The sequence below is a fragment of the Sceloporus undulatus genome, chromosome 6, assembly GCF_019175285.1.
Source record: "Sceloporus undulatus isolate JIND9_A2432 ecotype Alabama chromosome 6, SceUnd_v1.1, whole genome shotgun sequence".
NCBI classification, from domain to species: Eukaryota; Metazoa; Chordata; class Lepidosauria; order Squamata; family Phrynosomatidae; genus Sceloporus; species Sceloporus undulatus.
Window position 1 is genome coordinate 109763789 of NC_056527.1, and position 21926 is coordinate 109785714.

The window sequence follows — 21926 nt, forward strand, 5'->3', positions numbered from 1 at the left end:
CCTGGGCAAAAAAAAAAAAAAGGGGGGGGGGAGGGAAGGCTTCTTTCCATGTAAATAGCAGTCTGGAAAAGTTACCTCTTTTGAAAACTCCTTGGCTAGGGGTATTCTAGATTTGTAGGGTGCCTCCTCTCTGGTAACATTTCCAAACACTAATTTAGGAAGTATAACACATAGAAAATTAGAAATCAAATGTGCACAAAAATCCCCCAGTACTGACATGTTTTCAGAAAGGCCACTCCACCCAGTGCTTCAGCCAAACTATTCCTTATAGTAGTTGAGGGTGCATCTACCTTGTAGAAATAATGTAATCTGACACCACTTTAATTGCCAAGGGTCCCTCCCAGTCCTAATCGCAAAGGAGGACAAGGCACCACACAATGTAGGGCACTGAAGAATAATTTAGGACATGATCAGAGAAGCTCAAAACACTCCTAGAAACAGACATCCCTGCTTCTTAGTCATGCTCAAAAGGGAGGACATTTTGGGATTCCTACTGGACAGAAGGCTGAAACGTGTCCTGAAAAGGACTTCTGGTCCCACTTGGGCAAGTCACACTTTCTCAGACCCAGAGGATGGCCATGGCAAACTCCCTCTGAACAGGGTGACCAGATGTCTTCACCACAAAGGAGGGCAAGACACTGCAAAATGTAAGACATTCTGGAAAAATGTAAGGCATCCCCAAAGAAAAGCTCAAGACACTCCTAGAAATGTAAACTCCTGCTTCTTAGTCCTGCTCAAAAGGGAGGGCATTTTGGAATTCCTCTTGGACAGAAGGCTGGCATGGAGGACCTCTGGGTACTTTCTGGTCCCAAGAAGCCCAGTTTTTCCCTGTGGTTTTTGCTAGCAATGCCACACTTCCGCTTTGTGCAACCACCAAACCCTTCCCCACCTCACTTCCAATCCTGCCACACTTCCTGTCTTCCTCCCCCCCTTCTTATTTTATTCCACCCCCCTTTAATATTATTACTGCTCCCTTTGCAAAAATGCAACCCTTCTTTGCAGACTCTGCAACAAAGCAACCTTGGCAGAGGAGGAAAAGTGAATTACTGCAACCTTAGCTAATTGCTTCTGGCTTGGACTGATCTTTAAAATTGACACACACACACACACCCCAAATCTCCTGCCTCCACTTCCTTTTCCCTCCCCCCTGGGTCCTAGTGCACTCTTTCTCATGGAATTGCAGAAGAACAAGAAGAAGAAAGCTCATAGACAAAGGAAAGAGCAGGTAAGGAAAAGGGAGAGTGGGGAGAAAATATTGCAATTTGGGCCAGCCTTTGCAAAGCTGGGGTTGCATGCCTGGCCTCTTTGCATGCTTTAGGGAATGGCCCTGATCATGGCAAAGCCTCACCCTAAAGCCCTGGATCCCCCCTCCTTGCATGCCTCCTCTTTGCACCCTTGCAACCTGGTCCTAAAGACAGCCATTTTGCCAGAAAACTCCATAGAGGATGCCTTTGCTGCTTTTCTGGGGCTGCGAAAGAGCTGCATTGCTAACCTCCCCATTGCAAATCACTGGGATGTTTTAGATTTTGGCTTCTGGAGCATTGCAGACAATAAGATCTTTCATTCCTGTGCAACCACCAAAAAAAGGGGGAAAAAAGAAGCTAGTCTCTTTTTCTTTCTCCCTCCTTTTTCCTTTTGTCCCTTGGTCCTAGAGACAGCCATTTTGCTCCCTCCTGATGCCAGGCTTGTTTTTGTCTGCCTAGGAAAATCTTCATCCCTTAGAGATATGGTGGGTAATGCTATGAGACTGAATTTGTTCCAGGGCAAAAAAACCCCCTGTATGATAATGTGCAAATTCAATAATCAAGAGCATGAAGGATGATGTGTGATATGGAGCTGTGAAATGCAATATACAACATGAAAACCCCACTTACAGATGGATCACAATGGAAATTGCTTTGGACCCTTTTTAGCCTTGCTGTTACTAAAAAATAAAGGAAAAAGGGGGGAAAAAGAAAAGTAAATTCACCCCTTAAGAGAATTGCTGCAAGAAAAAGACCTTTTTTTTGCAAAAAAGGAGAATATTATTATTATTATTATTATTATTATTATTATTATTTTCTTATATCCGACCTTTCTCCCAACTTAGTGACTCAAGGCGACGAATAACAAGTATAAAGCAATACAATTAAAAACAGTACAAGAATATTAAAATATATAAATATAATTTTTAAAAAAATAATTAAACCATTTAAATAGTTAAAACAGTTATACATTAAAATATAACCTGTTAAAATAAAAACCATTAAAATTTATAACATTAGCCAACATTTATTTGTAATTTCAGTAAAGATTCTTATGTTGAGAGGGATGCCTTAAAGAGGAATAAAGAGGTTTATTGCAATGAATTTTTTCCTAGACTAAAATTGCAATTCATCAAAGGAAAGGTGCCTTCCTTTAAACTTCCCTGAGATTTTTATTTTAATTTATTTTTTGGGCTGAAAGAGGCCCATAAGGTTTAATTTTCCCCACCAACACTGTTCACAATGAGCTCCTATGCAATGTTCTCCCTTTGGACAAAAGATACACGCACCTTTCCTTTGTCTCTTTAGGTATCTGAATTATTAAAACATTTAAATCAAAGGAAGTAGAAGAATACCTTTGCAAGCGCTTTATAAAAACCATGCATTTTATTCACTGGTAGTTTGGAGGCATGTACATTTGAGGAAGACCTATTTTTGCAAGGAGGAGGTAGATTTTCCTTTTATTTTTCCAAACCACTGACCATGATGATCAGTTTCACTAGAGACCAGTTCGGTTTTAGTCCAACATTTCTCTGTCTTCTCCATGCTATACAGATCTTAAAATAATAATCTACAGTACCTCAAAAGGAAAAAAAAACACCAAACACTTTAAGACTATTAGACTAGGTTGTTTAATCTCACCATGTTCAGAATGTTACATAACTTCTGCCTCTCCAAATCGGCAACATGGACTACTTGTATAGATGGTAGATCTGAAATTTTAACCGAAAAGGAAATTGGGACCGGTACTAACCCACCCTCTAAAATTGCCTGGCAACAAAAATTGAGAATTAAGAATGATGTTGAATGCTCAAATTCAATAAAATTGCGGATCCGGATCTGATTTTGATCCATTTGCCTTCCTCCTCTAAATCTGTGATCTGTGAATCATCTGGATCTTTCTGGGTGGGATTGTATAACATGTCGAATCTTTCCACTTTGGGGTTTGGGTGTAGCTGACATTTTGTAGCAGGAGTGTTGTTGTTGTTGTTGCTGACTCGCCTGATAGAGAAGCTGTTTTCTTCCAATCTCAGATGTCTTGCACCTGGCGAAGATCCTGCACAGTGTAACCGGCACTCCAGACAGGCTCAGAGACTTTTCTGCAGCAGGTTCGCATGGACCAGCCCTGGAAATGGATTCCAGCCTTAGCTTAAATGACACCACAGGAGAGGAAAGGCCTTTCTCTTGGGCTTTCTCTTACGCAGCACCTCTCACCCTTCACCTCCCCTACAAACTCCTTTCTGTGCTTTCAGCCCCTGCTGGTTTTCCTTGCTTGGTCTTAAAGCCATCCATTTTACATCCCAGACTGTCGGCTTGTGCAAAGCCAAATGCAGTTGTTCTTGGGCAATACATCTCGGATCCCCTTTGTGACTTCCACAATCCCTGTTAAAGAGAACTCAGGATAATTTTATATTATCAGCTTCCAAAGTTGTTCTGCTTCCTTCTCTCACTGGAGATAACCTCCTTCCCTGCCTTTCCCCTGGATCCTAAACCAAGCCATTTTGCAAAGAGCATCACCGAAACACATAGCAAGCAAGCCAAACCTGTTATTGCAGAATGGAAAGAAGGACTCCCCCCCCCCCTTTCTCTCTTGGATTTTGAACTCTATACTTATATACTACCTCACCTCTCCTAGAGACTAACTATTGGTCTCTGTACCACCAACAGCCATTTTGCAACTGCTTTATGGAAGCCAGAAATATATTTATTTATTCTTTTCTTAGACTGTGGGCCAGAGTCTTTTATTTTAAATGTTTTTCCCCCTTTATTCTTGTATCCTGTCGTAGATAGATACATCCTGCCCAATTTCATAGAAACCTGTAGAAAAGATGGAGTATAAATCACGCAGCAGCCTTCCTCAACGTATTGCCCTCTAGATTCTTTAGACTCTACCGTCAGCATCCTTGGCTGCTGGCCATTCTGTCTAAGACTGCTGGGAACTCAGCTTTGAAAAGTCTGGAGGTCATATGATAGCAGCCATAGACATTTCTCCAGCGCTAACAAAAATATAATGCAAGCACACACCATCCACAATGTACATATAATTCCATAGATTAGAACAATTATTACTCCCACTACCAAGTAATACACAGAGCAGCCCTCGGTTGGCTCACTCTCTCCCATCCAAATACTAACCAGGCTGGCCCTGCTTTGCTTCCAAGGTCAGATGGGATCTGGTGCCTTTAGGGTATTTAGGCATAAATAGCATTACTTACTAACACTTTGAATTTAGACCAGAAGCGTTTAGGCAGCCAATGCAGTTCCTGGTTAGGCTGAGAAATAATGACTGGACCGAGGTCATCCAGTAAGCTTCAGAGCTGTGGAGATACCTTGATCACGCAGGAGGTTTTCTCAGGGTGAGGCCCATCCATTGCATTCTAGGTGTGCGGACCCCTACGATTTCCCCAAATGCGGGAAACTCGATGGCATAATTTGTCGAGTTCTTACTCTGAGTCTAGTGTTCCAATCATGATGCAGTAGTATTCCCATGGTACGAAAACCTTGTCATGTTGATTTCCATTTTTGTTTCAGGCAGTACCCTCTCCCAAGATGGCTGAGGCAGAGGAAGAAGAGTTTGGTGTGGAGGTGAAGCTAGAAGAAGAGGAGGAGGAAGAGGAAGAGGATACTGGCTACATCCAGTCAGGCCGGCGGTATAAGTGTCTGACATGTAACAAGACCTTTCCAAGTGTCCCCCGAGTGTTGCGTCACTTGAAGTCGCACGGGGCCAATACTGGTGATGGCTTGGCTAGCAAACTTACATGTACCAGCTGTAGGAAAGAATTTCCAGACCGTGGTCAGCTCCGCAAGCACCAGCTGAGCCACCAGACAGAACGCCCCTACCAGTGCCAACTGTGTGCCAAGGCCTACAAAACAGCCCCCGAGCTGCGGAACCACGGACGCAGCCACAGTGGAGAGAAGCCATTTGTGTGTCACGAGTGTGGCAAGGCCTTCATGCAGCCCGTCTGCCTCCGAGTTCACATGGCCCGGCACACGGGAGACCTGCCCTTCTGTTGCCAGCAGTGTCACAAAGGATATGGCACCCTCTCCAAGCTGAAGATACACCAGCGCTCCCACACTGGGGAGAAGCCCTACTCCTGTGGTGAGTGTGGCAAGCGCTTTGCTGACCCTTCAGTCTTCCGGAAGCACCGTCGTACCCACGCCGGTCTGCGTCCTTACCAATGCGAGGTTTGCCACAAGACCTATGCCGAGCTCAAAGATCTGAAGAACCATGAGCGCTCTCACACTGGTGAAAGGCCTTTTCTATGTCAGGATTGTGGGAAGGCCTTCTCCCGTTCCTCTTCCCTTGCCTGCCACCAGCGCATCCATGCCGCCCACAAGCCCTATCGTTGCACCCTATGTAGCAAAGGCTTCACCCAGCTTTCCTCCTTCCAGAGTCATCAGCGCACCCACTCAGGGGAGAAGCCTTTCCTCTGCCCGCAGTGTGGGCGCATGTTCAGCGACCCCTCCAGTTTCCGTCGACACCAGCGGGCACACCAGGGCCTCAAGCCCTATGCTTGCGACAAGTGTGGCAAGGCCTTCCGTCAGCCAGCCGACCTGGCCATGCACCAGCGCATCCACACAGGCGAACGGCCCCACAAGTGCTCCCAGTGCGATAAGAGCTTTGTGGCCTCATGGGATCTCAAGCGCCATCTGCTTGTGCACTCGGGGCAGCGCCCTCACCAGTGCGGGGAGTGTGGCAAGAGCTTTGCCGAGCGGGCCAGCCTCACCAAGCACTACCGCGTCCACTCTGGTGAGCGGCCCTTCAAATGTGGCCGTTGCGGCAAGGCCTTCGTGGTCTCCTCCAGCCTCAGGAAACATGAGCGCACCCATGGCAATGAGAATAATGGTGAGAAGCCCACACCCCTCAGCCAACCCCAAGACCCCCCTGAGGGCAGTGATCAGTCAACCATTATTGTGGCCACTGTGGTGCCTGCTTGTGGAGAGTGTGGGGAGGCATTTCCCTCCAACCAAGAGCTGCGCCGCCATGAGCGCCTGCTCCATCCTGGCCTGCGTCCTTTTCCATGCCCAGAATGTGGCAAAGGTTTCTCCGACCGAGCTGGGCTGCGTAAACATGAGCGGATCCATTCGGGGGTCCGGCCCCATGCCTGCCCTCACTGCTCTAAAGCCTTCCTGGGTGCGTCTGACCTGCGCAAGCACCTCAAGACCCACACAGCCTTAGAAAACAGGGCTTCTGATGATACTGTGGTGACGGCCACTATCACAACCTATGAGCCACTCCTCTCTGCACACATCCACCACCATCCTCATGACGATGAAGCGGAGGTTGACAAGGAGCCTCCATCAGACTGTCTCCCCGAAGCTCTTACTGAACCATCTTAAGTCCCATCTGCTATCTGTTCTTCCTTTACATTTGACTGAGTGACATTGAGGTGACTTGCCTATTTCGAGGCACTTATCCATGATGGCCTGTCTTTACAGACCTTACCTCCTGCATCATGTTCTGTGGAGCAGCCCTCCATTGGTGCCTCTCCCTGAGAGTATGGCTCTTTCTGCTCCCTTTAGTACTTATCTTAGGAAGAGGAAATGGGGCTACATGCACTTCCTAAGCCCCACCTCTGAATCTGCCCCCCCAGGTTGCTTGGTTGGCTATGACACACAAGCACACATGCACATCAGACCAAAAAATAAATGATGTGGGGGAAATCATGCTTTTTAAAAAGTGACACCCCATCCTATTCTGCAATGTCTGTGTATTTGGTGTGTGATTGTGCGTGTGTGTGTGCGTGTGTGCGCACGCATGTACACTTGCACACGCATGCTTCTGCCCCCTGCTGGCCATTATACCTCCTGCAGTAGGCTGAGCATGCATCTATTGTGATCTGTTAGTTAAAAGAATGAATGCTATGTGCATTTAATTTTAGAGGGTGGGAAGAAGGGTAAAACTGGGAGGGGGAGGGGGAGGGAATAGGAAGACTTTCCCCATACATCTCCCCCATATAGAGACAATTGTCTTTCTGAATCTGTCTCATGCTGCATCTGGTGTGAACAGAATGAAATTAAAAAAATGTGTTTTTTCCTAGAAAAAAGAAATGTGTCAGGTCTTGTGTGACTTGCAGTTTTCTTTTATGGGAAACTGACCTTCCCCCTACCTGATCTACAATTCCTCTTATAAAGCCAAAAGCAATATTCAGTAATTATGTCCTTTTGCTTTCCTGTATGTGCCCATCTTTGCTTTAACATCTTTGAAATCCTACTACTTTTCTTTAAATAACCAACCAGAATACTTTTGGTTCTTAGATCTTACAGTTATAGGGGTGAAACTTCTCACATTGATTGCCTTCACTCCTGTGAAGATCTACAGGTTAAGTTGCTGCCCAAATTGTCTTGAAGGAAGGACATTTCCTTCTTGACATTGTAGCTGACATTTAAACCTCACAGAAAGGATGGCTGGGAACAGATCATGGATGGTAGTGAAACTAAGGATTGGATACTTGGTTGGCCTCAGTTAATGTCTACTATTAAGGAAAACTTAGTTGCACTTAAAGCTTACGGATCAAATCAGGGATGCCATATTGAGCAGGGAGCAAGCTTGTTTTCTGCTGCTCCAGAGAACTGGACCTGGAACAATGGATGCAAGCTAGGAGGAACTTCCTGACAGTAAGGGCTGTTCAACAGTGGAACACACTCCCTTGTAGAGTGATGGAGCCTCCTTCTTTGGAGGTCTTTAAGCAGAGGCTGGATGGCCATCTGCCAAGGATGCTTTGACTGAGAGTTCCTACTTGGCAGGGGGTTGGACTGGATAGCCCTTGTGGTCTCTTCCAACTCTACAATTCTATGATTCTATGGATTGTAGTGAATGTTTCAGTTATAGATACGGTCATTTAGCTAATGGAGATAGTTTAAATTGCTCTTGCAAAAATGAAAAAGGGAAAAAAATAATAATCAGCAGCACTAAATATCTGTTTTAAGGTAACAATCCCATTATTGGCCCACACCTTCCATAAAAATGCTTCCTTACCAGTTTTCAGATCTGTCAGTTTGGCATGAGTCAAATTCCAGTTGACCAGACAATATTTGCCACACAAATTTAACCCCTGAAATTGTTAGCAAAACACTGCCGTTTAAAATAAAATGAGAACTAAACATTGTCCATTTAAATAGAGGTGCCAGAAATGAAGACTCCAGAGCTGACCATGGTGGATTACTTTCCTTAAATGGACATATCCAAAAGTTATGGTAATACAAGATAACAGATATGCCTGATGGTATGTAAGAAGATCTGGAACCTCACCATTAGCTATGCTGGTTAAAGTGGATGAGAGTTGTAGGCCCATAATATCTGAAGGGGCACATTTACCCACCTAAGCTGTGAACTGAGAAAAAGGAACCTGAAAGAATAAATGGAAAAACAACCTTGAGGGAAAGACACTGAAATGAGAAGGGATTGATCAGAAAAAGGTTCTGGGGAAATCAAGTGTCTAAGGCTGTATCTGGAGTGCAGAAATAATGTAGTTTGACACTTTAAATGCCAGGGCTTCATCCTAGGTCCTGGGATTTGTAGTTTGTTGTGGCACAGATCTTTCTGACAGAGAAGGCTATCTCACAAAACTAAAGATACCAAAATTCCATAGCACTGAGCCATGATAATAAAAGCACTGTCAAACTGCTTTATTTCTGCAGTGCAGATTCAGCCTAAGATGTGGGAAGGATTTGTGATGGAGGAAGAGGAGAAAAAGAATATTAAATGGAATAGTATAAAATAGCATTCCAGAAAGACCATGACTATTGAAGCAGTGGCAGAAATATTTGGCTAAACAAAAGGAGCCAGGAAGAAAAAGACTGCAACTAAAATTGTGCACAGGGTGTGGATGTGCAGGAGCTTCACATTGTTGTCAGGAAGGAAGTCAACAGAGGCAGTGGGTTGCCAGGCCTCAACGGTTGAGTTTGTGATAATCCTGTCCCATTTTGACACCTGTCATTGCAGCATTGTGGCTTGGCAACCTTAAGGGCAAAAGAGTCCAATATGTTTCGGGATGGGGGTAAGAGCTGAACATTCTGTTGCTTGCCTTCAAGTTGTTTCTGACTTATAGCAACCACAGGGGTTTTCTGAGGATGAGAGAGTGTGACCCAGTGGGTTTTCACGACCAAGTGGGAAATCACACCCAAACCACTACATCATGCTGGTTCTCCGAACAGCCTATATCGATCTGAATGAACCAGCCAATTCTGTGGCTGTAACTTCTCACATTCCTCTCCTAGAAGCCCTTGGGTACACCATCCAAGATGTAGCTGCGGATGGTAGTGACCCATGCATGGATAGCCTCAGCACCTTCATGTGCATGCAGTACCTACTATCTATTGGAAAGAAGATAGTCTCAGTATTTAGGTGTGGTTGAACTGCTTGGGTTTTGAATTGCTATTGAAACGCAGAGAACGAAACTGCCGTTATTTGGACTTTGGTCCTACGAAGAGGTCCTTCCTCACCTCTCCTGTTCATGGGGTGCGAAGCAGTGACGCCTTCTGGGTGGTTTCTCTGGCCTCCTTGCGTCTCACCCTTTCCCCTCCTGTGTCGTAATCGGAATAGTTGATCATCTCCATTTCTCATGTTGCTTGTGGTGGGAAGTGTGAAGACAATCAGACCCAGCACCTCAGAATGGGGACAGAAGAAGCCTGTCACTGTCAATTATGAGCCTATGGTTCAAAAGCACTGTTGACCCCAGACATGTTGCAACCTGTGGAAAAGGGCAAGATGTTCCCTCCACCACCAGCCCCAAATGTAGAGAAGGTGACAGGATATGCAATTGAGTTATCCTGGAGTGGTGGGAACAGGACAGCACCCTCCATTTCACCTGAGAGCCCCTAACTAGCTTGGGGTTGCAAGGAGGACTATGTGGCATCATACAAAATTCTGTCTTTTGACCAAGGCAATGGCTTGGGCCAGGAGGAATATCTGGATAACTTCTGTGCTTTCAACCTAATATGTGCCACTTGAGTGGCAGCCTCACTTTAGCTCTGTAACTAATAGTATAGACAGCCCTGGAGGCCTTCAACGCTTCAGTTACAGCACTGTGATTCCACATGTAGTATAAAGTGAAGACTCTTTGTATGGAAAAAATGCAGTAAATACTGTATGACAATCTGCCAAATGTTAGTGGACCAACGTTTCCAACATCATCACCTTTGCCTCTGCTTGACAGCTCTGTTGGGAGTTGAAATCCAACATCTGGAGAGCTGCACAGTTTGCAGCCCTGAAATATGAGATGCAATTCTGGAGTTCTTAGGGACAATCCCCAATTCCAGTTTCAAACTCTAACCAAGGCCAACCTTCCCTCATCTGAATTGAACATGTATACAAATATATACTTATATATAAATTGAACATATATACATATATACTTTTATATACAAAACACATGGTGCTCTGTCACTCAGATTCAGGTTGCAAGTGAATAGAATGAGTTTGGTGTCAATCCTAGAGCAGCCTTCTGCAGTCTAGTATGCTCCAGATATTTTGGACCTGCACTTTTTTGTTGTTGAAGGAAATGTGAGGCTAAACCAATGCAACAAAAAAGTAAACTATGAGTAGAAATGCAGGCTGTTGATGCTCTTCTCCTCATGTGTAATGTTTCCACTGCAGTAATCACCCAGTAAACATCCCCACCAATGTGTTAATCATGAGTGCAAACCACAGAATCACACCTTCTGTCCAGTTCTCAAGCTCCTTTTGATCACGGATGACGATGTTACCTCTGAGGTTAAGGTTCTTCCCCCCCTTGACATCCTGTCTCTGGGGGGCAGAGTCCACCACACAAAATCAGTACACATTTGAATCTATTAAACTATAATACAAATACGCATGCACACGGAGCCTGAAACATTACTTGTCTCCTGCTGCTCATAAAGGTATGTACATGCAGGGAGATCTATTTTAGAAGGATGCGGTCTGAACTCTATGCAAGCTCGGGGTTGAATGAAAGAAATATTGGAGTTTAGTTAACAATTATTTTCTTTGTGGGAATGGGGAGGGGACTGATAGCGTATTCAGGCTATGGACGCAGATACAGTGTGTTGTTATGACTGCGGTTATGTGCTTCCAGTTAATGCTGACCTATGGCAACCCTATCCTCATACAGCTTCCTTGGCAAGGTTTGTTCAGAGGATGTTTGGCATTGTTGACATTAAGGCTGACAGAGGGTACATCTAAACTGAAGAAATAATGAACTTAAGGCACCATTTTAACGGCCATGGCTCCATTTTGCAGAATCCTGGGATTTGTAGCTTTGTGTGGCAGCAGCACTCTTTGGCAGAGAAGGCTAAATACCTTGTAAAACTACAAAATGCCTGGATTCCATAGGACAAAGATGCAGCACTTAAAGTGTTGTCAAACTCCGTTATTTCTACAGTGTAGTTGCATCCAAAGTGTGACCTGTCCAAGGTCATGCAGTGAGTTTCCATGGATCAGCAAGGATTTGAACCCCTGGTCTCTCAAAATCCCAGTCCAACACTCAGACCAATACACTACATTGGTTCCTTTACAGAGTGTATACATGCTATAAAATTGTTATATGTAAAATTATACTGCCATGGCTTCATCCTAGGGAATCCCAGGATTTCTAGTTTGAATAGGGAGACTTAAAATTCTTTCCCACAGAATTCTAGTGCTATACTTGAGGGAAGTGGACTACAGCATTCTAATGCCACATCAGACTACAAATTCCAACCTTCTGTAGCACAGTCATTGCAATTAGAAGTGCTATCAAACTGCTATGACTATGCAGTGTAAATAAACCCTACACACATCTGAATGAACATCCTGCTCATCCCCTAGCTTTCTTTGGATTTCAGTTGTTATCCCTTTAAACACAATCTTTCAAAATAATCTCCAAAACCTAAAACACTAGGACTAAATTGTGTTTTTAAAGAATGGCCGCACTTCTCAAAAAGCCAAATTCCTTTAATCTGTATTTTATGATTTCTGTGTCTGGTCAACTCATTTCCATTTTAGAGCTATGGGGCATTTGCAAGAAAAGCCATATTAAAAAAACAAATTATAGACCTGCGTGTTCTTCAGAGTTCATTACTCTTTCCATTTTCTCCAGAAAATAAATTGGGGTGGGGGTAATTGCCATTTTCTGCCTCATGACGCTTGAGGAGTAGAGTACAAGGACTGCCAAAAAATGAACAAGTTAAAAACAGTAATGGTTGCAAGTCCACTTCTGATTTTGAAGGTGAAAGTATGTTAGTGTTAGGGGACCCTATAACTCCTTTGTAGCTGTAGGCACAAAAAGTGCATCCCACAGTCCTATTCTGACCACCCTGAGTTAAAACTTTCAGGATATTGGTAGCAGGTGCATCTTTTTTTCAAATGGATAAACTGATATCCATGGATAGATTTTAGTGGGTTTTTCAGGCTATGTGGCCATGTTCTAGAAGAGTTTATTCCTGACATTTCGCCAGCATCTGTGGCTGGCATCTTCAGAGATGCGAGCTACTGCTGGCAAAACGTCAGGAATAAATTCTTCTATAACATGGCCACATAGCCTGAAAAACCCACTAAAATCTATGGATGTCAGCCATGAAAGCCTTCGACTTCACATTATATCCATGGACATTAAGGGTCCATTCAATGGACAACCTGCCATTTCACATCCAATGTGCTGCTGAACTCTGCTTTTAACCAATGACCCTGATCCTTTCAATTGCTTTTGGAGCTTTTTAAAATTCATCTATGTTCTATTAGACAGAAAAAGGCAAGATTCTTCCATTTTTAAAAGAAAGCTATTTACTGATAAGAATAGATAATTTAAATAAAATTATTCCCAAGAATTATGTGCTTCGCCCATCATCTAATGTGAGTTTAATATTGTGTGATGAGGTGCTTGTAGGTTGGTGGGATAAAAAGCCCCTTTTTAGTATGAGAATTGGGATGCTACAAACATACTTCTATTGTCTTTGGTGAAACGTTGAAGGGCACAGAATTCTCTGCTTGTGAGCATGACAAACCATTTTTTAAAAATAGTGCACAGTGTATTGTGAGTTTGCAAGTCACCTAACACTTCCATGGGAAAGTCTGCACCTTGAAATCTAGGAAACTCGGTTGTATGGCAATTTCATGAGGTAGATGTGTGGTCTCTGGCTTGTAAATCCAGTTTGAAAGGAAGGTACACACCTGTACTTCTGCAGCAAGCATGTGTCAGGAAACTGTCCCCAACCACATGGCCTATGAAGTTGAATATGTGAAAGAGAAAGACAGAGAGAAGGTTACTTCTCTCCTTCAAATTATTATTCTTTTTGCAATATGAGTAATACAGTCAGTGAAAATCTGAGTGGTTGAGACAGGATAGTCCTGTGCAAATTTAAAGATCAAATGCAATAAGGAGTCCTGTGACTCCAAAAATTATTATATTTATTTATATTTACCATACTCATTGTGGTGTGAAGTGTTGCAGATTAGAGCTAGCAAAATTGCTTGGAGGGTTCCTGGCTTTGAGGGGGAAAAGATGGCTATCAGGGCTTTTGAAAACGGAGCAAGGCAGCCTGTGAGACCTGGTATCGCCACACATTTGTTGTTAACTGCTTTGAGTCGACTCCGACTAATGGTGACCCTGTGGATGAGACAGATTCAGGCCCACGATCTCCCTGATTGACTTTATCCATCTGGCATGCAGTCTTCCTCTCTTTCTGCTACTTTCTACCTTTCCTAGCATTGTAGTCTTTTCTAATGAATCATGCCTTCTCATGATGTGGCCAAAAGACAATAAAGCTTGGTAAGAAGAAGGAAAAGAGGAAGACCCCATACCAGATGGATAAACTCAATCAAGAAAGCCATGACCCTGAGTCTGCAAGACCTGAGCAGGCTGGGTAACTTGGAGGTCTCTCATTCATATAGTCATCAGTAAGTCAAAATTGACTTGGTAACTTTATGAAAATTAACAACAGTAATGTTTTAACTGTCTTTTCTAATGAGCCATGTTTTCTCATGACATGCCCAAGTACAGTGGGCCCTTGTTATCCACTAGGTATGGTTCAAGGACTCCCCGTGGATACCAAAATCCATGGATGTTCAAGTCCCATTAAATACAATGGTATCATAAAATAGTATCCTTTATATAAAATGACAAAATCAAGGTTTGCTATTTGGAATTTATACTTATTTTGAATGCCTGAATCCACAGATAAAGAATCCGTGAATACGTAGGGCTGACTGTATAACAGTCTCAGTTTAGTTATTGATTTTAGATACCTCTAGTTTCATTATTTGAGAGATAGGCAGAGTATAGATCCAGTCTCTCAGTAGGGTTGCATATTAACCATTCCTTTCTGTTTTTCATGCAGGGTTAGCCATGCTCAAAGAGAACCCTACCTCTGCTGCTTTTGTGCATCTTCTCTTTCTCCTCTTTTACACCCACGTCTCTCCGCAATGCCAAACAGCCACATCTGATCAGTGCCAAGATCACAAGGATTTTGTGCCAGGCTACAGCTTGGCTGGTGCGGGGTTTGACATCACAAAGCTAGAGAGGATGAAGGCCAAAGTGTTGGATATGAATCATTGGGAGAAAGCAGATGGAACATGCACCTTGTGCCAAAATCCGTTACTGGAAGGGAAGCCACTCCAGAGGCTTCCTCTGGCCATTGCTGACTGGGAAGCTAAAGTTACATGTCGGAGGAATGTACGCACCTCTTTACTGGAGTCTGGCATTTCTGTGGTCCAGGAGGCAGGATCAGTTGTGCAAAATGATTGGAAGGTTGGGTTGGATGTGCAGTTGAAGCCACAGGCAAATGTTCAGGTGGCATTGGCAGGCTCACATTCCAAGATGGCGGATTTCAGTGTACAAAAGAGTTCACAGGACAAGTACACTTTTGTTAGCCATGAGATATCTTGCTCCCACTACAGGTAATGAAGGCGTGATGTGGGGAAAATTGTGGGGCAATGGGGAGTTGGTTGGAGATCCTGTAGGGCTATAGCCAGCTGAAAGCTGTCATGTTTCTTAGTGGAACCTGAATAAAACAACTGGAAAACCAATTCCTTCTTTCTTCAGTGGTAAAATTCAAAGGTATAGCAATGTTAATCTGTAGAATCAGTATGCAGAGAGATCTTGTAGCACCTTTGTGACTGATTGAAATAAAGAAGTTGGCAGCATGAGCTTTTGTAGACTGAAAACTCCACTCCACTATATGCACCTGAGGAAGTAGCCTGAAGTCTATGAAAGCTCATGCTACCAACTTCTTTATTTCAGTTAGTCTCAAAAGTGCTACAAGACCTCCCTACATACTATTTCTTTCCTCGTAACACAGAGAAAGGTCTAGAACTTTGACACTGACTCCAAGTATCTATTTAAGTGTCCATGAATTGTTACCCTCATCAGCAGATGAGTAAGGGGAAATACTCTCTTCCTTTACGTGAGTACATTTCCAGGTTATGGTAAGGGTTTTTTTTTTTTTTTGTCCTGTAGCCTAGGATTAAATATTTAACTCATTGATGTTTAACATCTTTTTTGGTGGAATGGGGGATAGTCTGGCCTCTAAACTTGAATTAGATATTATATTTCTTTTTCTATTTTAAACATTAAAGTAAGTTTCTTGTTGATTTGGCTGTTCTCAGGAGCCCAGCAGATTTGTGGGACACAATCCTGGATATAATGGTAACAGAATGGCAGTTTTAAATACAGTACTTAACAAAAATTAGAGGAGCTATTGATCAAAATCTATTAGCCAAGATACCTGGAAGTGGAACCTCCTTAGCCAGAGGCAGTATATTACTGATTACCCATTGCAGCCAATGCCTATCTATGTTAGGCTTTGCTTATGAATTGCTCAGAGGTATCTAGCTGTTCCAACAACAGAAGCAGATGCCTTGCCTAATTAGATCTGTTATCTCATTCCACAAGTGGTTCTTACGTGTTTATCAAAAAACCATAATGCTTTGATAACTCCAAAAAAGAATGGTGAGGGAACTTTCATAATAGACATTCTAAGGACATTACCACATGAGCCCCACTCTTTAGCAATCACATCATTTAAAAAAAAATACAAACATACCACTTTCAGAGCAGCCATCACTTTCTCAATCATATGACTGAGGTTGCTGCCCCCATTGCACTGGATTCCTGACTTTCCTACCCCATGCCCTGTGTAGCATGCCTTTTGGTTATTTTATTTTCATTTTTCATTTTTTTACCACCACTCTGGAGCTCTGCTACTACAACTTAATTTTAAAAAATTAATAAATAGAAAATAAATAGATAAAGGAAATCTGCTTGGGAATAGCAAGTGGGAGGTGGGGACACTAATACTATTTGACTGTCAATGTCACAACCCGGCAGCGACACTTCACATCTGGGAATTTGCATGATAGGGAGGTCATTGACAGGTTTCTTTCCACCAGTGAAAAGGGACGCAGCAGCCACAAGTCGGGGGTGTCATCATGCAATAAGTATTACCAAAGCTGCTTTTTCCTTGATCTAATTGAAAACCACATGTAGTAATCTCTTAATACTGATCTGGCTCTCTGGATGGTCTTGTATTTTTTCCCCTTGCACAGTTTCCGCATTGGCCACCATTGGCGCCTCACTGAGCATTTCAAACTTGCCCTGAAGAATCTCCCAAATAAATACCAACATACCACCCGCCTGGAATATTACCAGCTGATTGGAACCTATGGGACTCATTTGATCACACACCTTCATTTGGGGGGGCGCATGAAGGATGTGACAGCGATGCGAGTGTGTGAGTCGGTGCTGGACGAGGTGACCGCTGATGAGGTCAAAGACTGCCTGAGTCTTGAGGCATCTGCCAGTATCGGTGTTGACAAAGCGAAGATGGATGCCTCCTACAAGACATGTGAAGAGCTGAAGAAGAAACGCAATTTCAAGGGCAGCTTCCACAAGACATATCGTGAGCGGCAGACAGAAATTGTGGGTGGCAGCAGTCACACTGACTTGCTCTTCTCTGATGGTCAGAATGCAGAGGCCTTCAAAGAGTGGTTGGAAGGGCTGAAGTCTCTGCCTGACATGCTCTCCTACTCTCTGGCACCCATCCATATCTTGGTGCCCAAGGGCAACAAGAGGGAAGCTTTGCAGAAGGCAGTGAGTGAGTATGTGAAAGAGAGAGCTTTGTGGAGGAACTGTACCCATCCTTGCCCGCCAGGAACTACCCGCAGCCCTCGGGACCCATGCTCCTGTGTGTGCCACAGCAATGGCCTCACCAACTCCATGTGCTGCTCAAGGAAATGGGGCCAAGGCAAGCTGACGGTGACAATTCAACGTGCCCACAACCTGTGGGGAGATCACTTCACCCATACCGATGCCTACGTTAAGGTGTTCTACCAAGGAAAGCAGAGTCAAACGTCTACCATTTGGAACAACAACAACCCAGTATGGAACGTCCACTTGGATTTTGGGATCATTCAAGTCTTGGGGGAGAGTAGCAAGGTTAAAGTACAAGTCTGGGATGAAGACAATAGATACGATGATGATCTTTTGGGGTCATGTGAGAAAACGCTGCAGGCTGGGAAACCACAGAGTGAAGTCTGTTACTTTACACATGGGAACCTAAATTTCCAATACCACCTGATCTGTGGCAACTACCTAGGTGGACCCTACTGTTTGGATTATGTCCCTGAGACACCAAAATATGTGGGTGCCTTGCTACAACGTAAAGGCAAAGCAGATCCTGTAACACCAAAAGCCCCCTGATGGGCCGGCTAGTGCTTTCTCTTTCGCACACACACACACACACAACCCAGATATGTTCAAATGTGGATTTTTAAGAGCAGTTTGAAAAAGTGCCCATGGTGGATGAGAGTTTCTGGGAGCCTCGAAAAATCCCTTTTCCATGCTTGATTGTTTTTTCTCTAAAACATAATCCATCCCCTTTCCTATATAGTTTGCAGTAGAAGGCCACAATTTTTTATGCCAGAACAGACTAGACAGTTTTTGTGTTGTCCCAGAGGTCTCAATTTCACCCGTTAATGGGTATGCACATTAAACATAAAAATAGATGCTTTATTGCATAGAGATTTTATTATCCATAAAAACAATGTGTATATGTCACAGAAATAAAGTGAATGCTGTTCACATGGTTGGTATGCATAATTTGACTTTGGCAAAAAGTTTTTACACAGGGTGCTAATGTCATGCCTACATCGTCTCTAATATTTAACAGATTAAAACCAGGGGCACGTGTGGTCAACCAACTTCAGAGGCTGAATCTGGAGTGCAGAAATAATGCGGTTTGACACTGCTTTAGCTACCATGGCTCAAACTATGGAATTCTGGGATTTGTAGTTTTGTGAGATATTTAGCCTTCCCTGTCTCTGCTCTGGTGCCACAGCAAACTACAAATGCCAGGATTCCACAGCATTGAACCATGGTATTTAAAAGCAGTGACAAATTGCATTATTTCCGCAGTCCAGGTGCAGCCAGTGTGTAATCCAAAAGATATGTCTGGACAAGATGTGAACAAAAGTTATTAATTTCAGAGAACACACAAAGCTTCCATATTAAGCAGAGACCTTGAGATATATGTACTGCTTTTAGGAAAGCTTGAAAAATGAAAAACAATCCTAATAAATAAATACAATACTCTGTGTGAGCACACATATATGTACATAGCATAATTAACAATAAATATTATATATTACCGTAAAATCAAAATGCCTTTAGCAGAGCTGCTGAAAATTACAACTGTCTCTCAGACCTATGGCATCTCACATTATAGATCAGGTCAAATCCTAGCTTTGCCATAATATATAAGTGGCCCTGACTTCTACTGGAGCAACCCTTAGATTTTACAACACCATGAGGGGTTGGGAGCAAGGTATGGTTGTTCCTTCCAGCCTTCAAAATACATTTCAGAATTTCAGAGCAAATGGGTATATCACACGGAGCTTTTTGGAGATTTTCCGGCTCAGTTCCGACGTGACTGCGCTTCCAACAATGCGCATTCACGTCGTAAAGTGACTGTGTTATCAGACATCATTCCTTTCTATGGGGAGCTCCTTGTGAAGTGCTTCCGCAGTGATTCCAAAGTGACTCCTCATTTTGGTAAAACCGGAAAAAAAGTGACTTCACAGAATTCGCTTCCAGGCTCACTTCGATTGCACTGCGAATTGGTCTGGTGTGGAAAACCACTCCGATGTCACCCCCCTTGGCCCACTGTGTCCTGCTCCATCATCCCCCTCCTCCTCCTTCAGCCCATCTTGCCCCCTCTGCCACCCTGCAACCCATCCCATCATTCCTATCATCCCCTGCCTTCTCCTGCATCCCGATCCTAGCCCCAGGGACCCCCAGCGACCTATCCCATCTTTCCCTGCCTTCTCCTGCATCCCAATCCTGGCCCCAGTGACCCCCTGCCATCCATCCCATCATCCCCCGATTGCTCCTGCATCCCCATCTCACCCTCTTTGCCAAACTGCCATCTATCCCATCATCCCAACTGCTTCTTCACCCCATTAAGGATGACAGCTAAGGAGGGGGCAGGGAAGGAGGACAGCATCCAGAGCCCCACTGAGCATGTGCAAGGGTACCGATTCGAATCGTTTAACCCTCCAGTGTGGTAATACTATGTGCACTCACTCCCCTTTGCTTGAATCCACATCATGTGACTTGCTTGGAATAGAACTGACTTCGTTTTCCCCTCACTTCGGAAAGACAACAGAAAGGCAACCAGGTGTGGTAAAACATCACGTTTTAACCTTAATTTACATTGCTAGACAGGAGTGACTCTGGATCTGGTGTGAAAAAACATCATGCTTTGCATTGCTAGAACAGAAGTGACTGCGGATCTGAGCTGCAAACCCCCCCAAATGTGATAAGGTCCAAAATCATTGCCCAGATTTTGTATGGCACTCAAATGGTTAAACTGGTGACCAGAATACATCAGAACAGGAATAGGGAATCAGAGACGTGTCTGGCTATATCCCTATCTGCTGGGGTCCTCTGATGAATGTAATCTTTTGCATCTGGCTACAGGGACATAGTCAGATGCTTCTCCAATATCTGCTTTCTTCCATCAGACACGGTACTTCCATGAGAATGCTGCTGAAAGTCTGGGGAAGGGTGTAGACAGAGAGAAAAAATGCCAGTCTGTGTAACAACAAAAAATGCATAGATAGGTGTTTAGTCTTATGCCTGCATACAGCACTAACTGGATGCCAGGCTCTGACTATTGTATGTTAATTAAGACTACAAAAGTCCCCTGACTGTTAGATATGTAAGCAGGGATATTTGGTTTGAACAGAGAACATGTGTTCTCCCTTTGAATATTTGGTACAACAACTTTCAGCCACAAGTGTCAAATTAAGACCACAGAGGCCACACCATAGTTCAGTCCCCCGTTTTCCTGTAAAAGAAGTTCGAGCAGGAAATAGGGAGAGATACAAAAGCAATTGTGCATCAGATCTACCAGTGGAAGAAACCACCTTTCCCCCAAGCCTTAGAAGTTAGAAGACAGGAAAACAAAGCCAAGAAGAGAGCCCTTAGTTTCTCTTTCTTCTCAGACCAGATCTCATATCTAGTCACCTGTTGCAGAACCCAAGAGAAAAAGCAAGTCACACAAATAATGCTGAGATCTATTTTCCCCCTTTTAATGTCATCAGGCCTTCAGGCACTTATAGACAGGCATGTTTCTAGCCTCTAGGCCTGTGTGTAAACAGTGAACTTCAGATGAACTATGTTGAATACTAAACTGAATCCTATGCTTTAATGAGAACTATTCTTGTATTTTACCAGTATTTTACAAACCAATCTGTGATACAAGTTTGCTTACTGAATGCCCTGATGCCCCAAAATAAAACCCTTAAGATAAAAATTTAATTCCACAAAAACTCATCTCACAATGAATTACTTTTCAGAACTTTCAAAGTAACTGATGACAGGAGCTACATGTAGTTCAAGAGTCAGCAGATAAATTCTGCTCATCCTGTCTGTAACATAGTGTGCTCTTCTGTTTTGTGCCTCCCATATGATAAGTGTGTGTGTGTGTTATTTTTTTTAACATATTCCTCCCTTATGAATATATGCTTTGAACCAATGTGATCCCCAGCTACAATTGTTAAAGCCTAGTCCAACTGCATATTTTTGTTGAATCTTAGGCCTGTTACAGACAGGCCAAAATAAAGCTGCTTTGAGTCACTTTGGAGGTATGGTATTTCAATGATGCATGCGTCCTAAGAGTCAAAAAGCCACACCAAAGCTGCACTCCAGTCCTTAGAACAGTAGTGTGGCTTTGGTGCGGCTTTTGGACTGTTAGGACGCATGCATCATTGAAATACCATACCTCCAAAGTGACTCGAAGCAGCTTTATTTTGGCCTGTCTGTAACAGGCCATTGGTTCCTCTCTGAAACAATTATACTTACAAGTATTTGCTGCAATGAATATGTAAAAATATGGAAGATAGTTGTATCTTCCTAGGTTGTAGCTTACTCACTTATTTCATCTAGTAATGTGTATTTTGTTTTCACATTCTTCAGAGAACCCAGCAGTGTGACCCAGGTATCCTGTGAGATGTTTCTTTTACTTCAGTGGGGTTAGGCTTTCAAACTTGAACACGTTTGAAAATATGGTTTAAGGTAAAGTTAAGGCTCTTCACCTCATTCACAAAAGGTAATCTGAAGTATCATCTTCTCCCTTTCCTTGAGAACAAAGCACTCATATCTAGCGATCATTCCAAAAAGAGAGAAGGAGGAGCAGATGGAATGAATCACTGTTTCAAAATTACAG

The 21926-nt window shown here is 43.5% G+C and overlaps 3 protein-coding genes and 1 pseudogene across 5 annotated transcripts in view; 3 read left to right on the plus strand and 1 right to left on the minus strand.

Moving 5' to 3' along the window:
* The window catches only part of PRSS8 (serine protease 8), a 687619-nt gene that overhangs the window by 224867 nt on the left and 440826 nt on the right, over positions 1 to 21926 (minus strand). The gene's annotated exons all lie outside the window — the stretch shown is intronic.
* On the plus strand, positions 952 to 7379 carry ZNF668 (zinc finger protein 668). 3 transcript variants are annotated; one of them, XM_042472862.1, is made up of 2 exons: positions 952 to 1225; positions 4776 to 7379. In XM_042472862.1, the coding sequence occupies exons 1-2, from the start codon at positions 1172 to 1174 to the stop codon at positions 6582 to 6584; spliced, it is 1863 nt and encodes a 620-aa protein (XP_042328796.1). In that variant the 5' UTR covers positions 952 to 1171; the 3' UTR covers positions 6585 to 7379. The 3 variants fall into 3 exon arrangements, with proteins under 3 accessions (XP_042328796.1, XP_042328798.1, XP_042328797.1); XM_042472864.1 differs by having other exon boundaries at positions 1148 to 1225; positions 4780 to 7379; XM_042472863.1 differs by lacking the exon at positions 952 to 1225 and adding an exon at positions 1462 to 1729.
* On the plus strand, positions 4551 to 4685 carry LOC121935814 (annotated as a pseudogene).
* Positions 10993 to 18280, plus strand: LOC121933317 (perforin-1-like). The gene is made up of 3 exons (XM_042472867.1): positions 10993 to 11108; positions 14541 to 15099; positions 16747 to 18280. The coding sequence occupies exons 2-3, from the start codon at positions 14549 to 14551 to the stop codon at positions 17897 to 17899; spliced, it is 1704 nt and encodes a 567-aa protein (XP_042328801.1). The 5' UTR covers positions 10993 to 11108; positions 14541 to 14548; the 3' UTR covers positions 17900 to 18280.

What these genes read in the sequence shown, in the direction of transcription:
- ZNF668 (XM_042472862.1), top strand. Translation starts at nt 1,172, where the DNA reads ATGGAATTGCAGAAGAACAAGAAGAAGAAAGCTCATAGACAAAGGAAA. An exon ending in ATAGACAAAGGAAAGAGCAG is followed by an intron (nt 1,226 to 4,775) that starts GTAAGGAAAAGG and finishes TTTTTGTTTCAG; the next exon opens with GCAGTACCCTCTCCCAAGAT.
- LOC121933317 (XM_042472867.1), top strand. Translation starts at nt 14,549, where the DNA reads ATGCTCAAAGAGAACCCTACCTCTGCTGCTTTTGTGCATCTTCTCTTT. An exon ending in ATATCTTGCTCCCACTACAG is followed by an intron (nt 15,100 to 16,746) that starts GTAATGAAGGCG and finishes CCCCTTGCACAG; the next exon opens with TTTCCGCATTGGCCACCATT.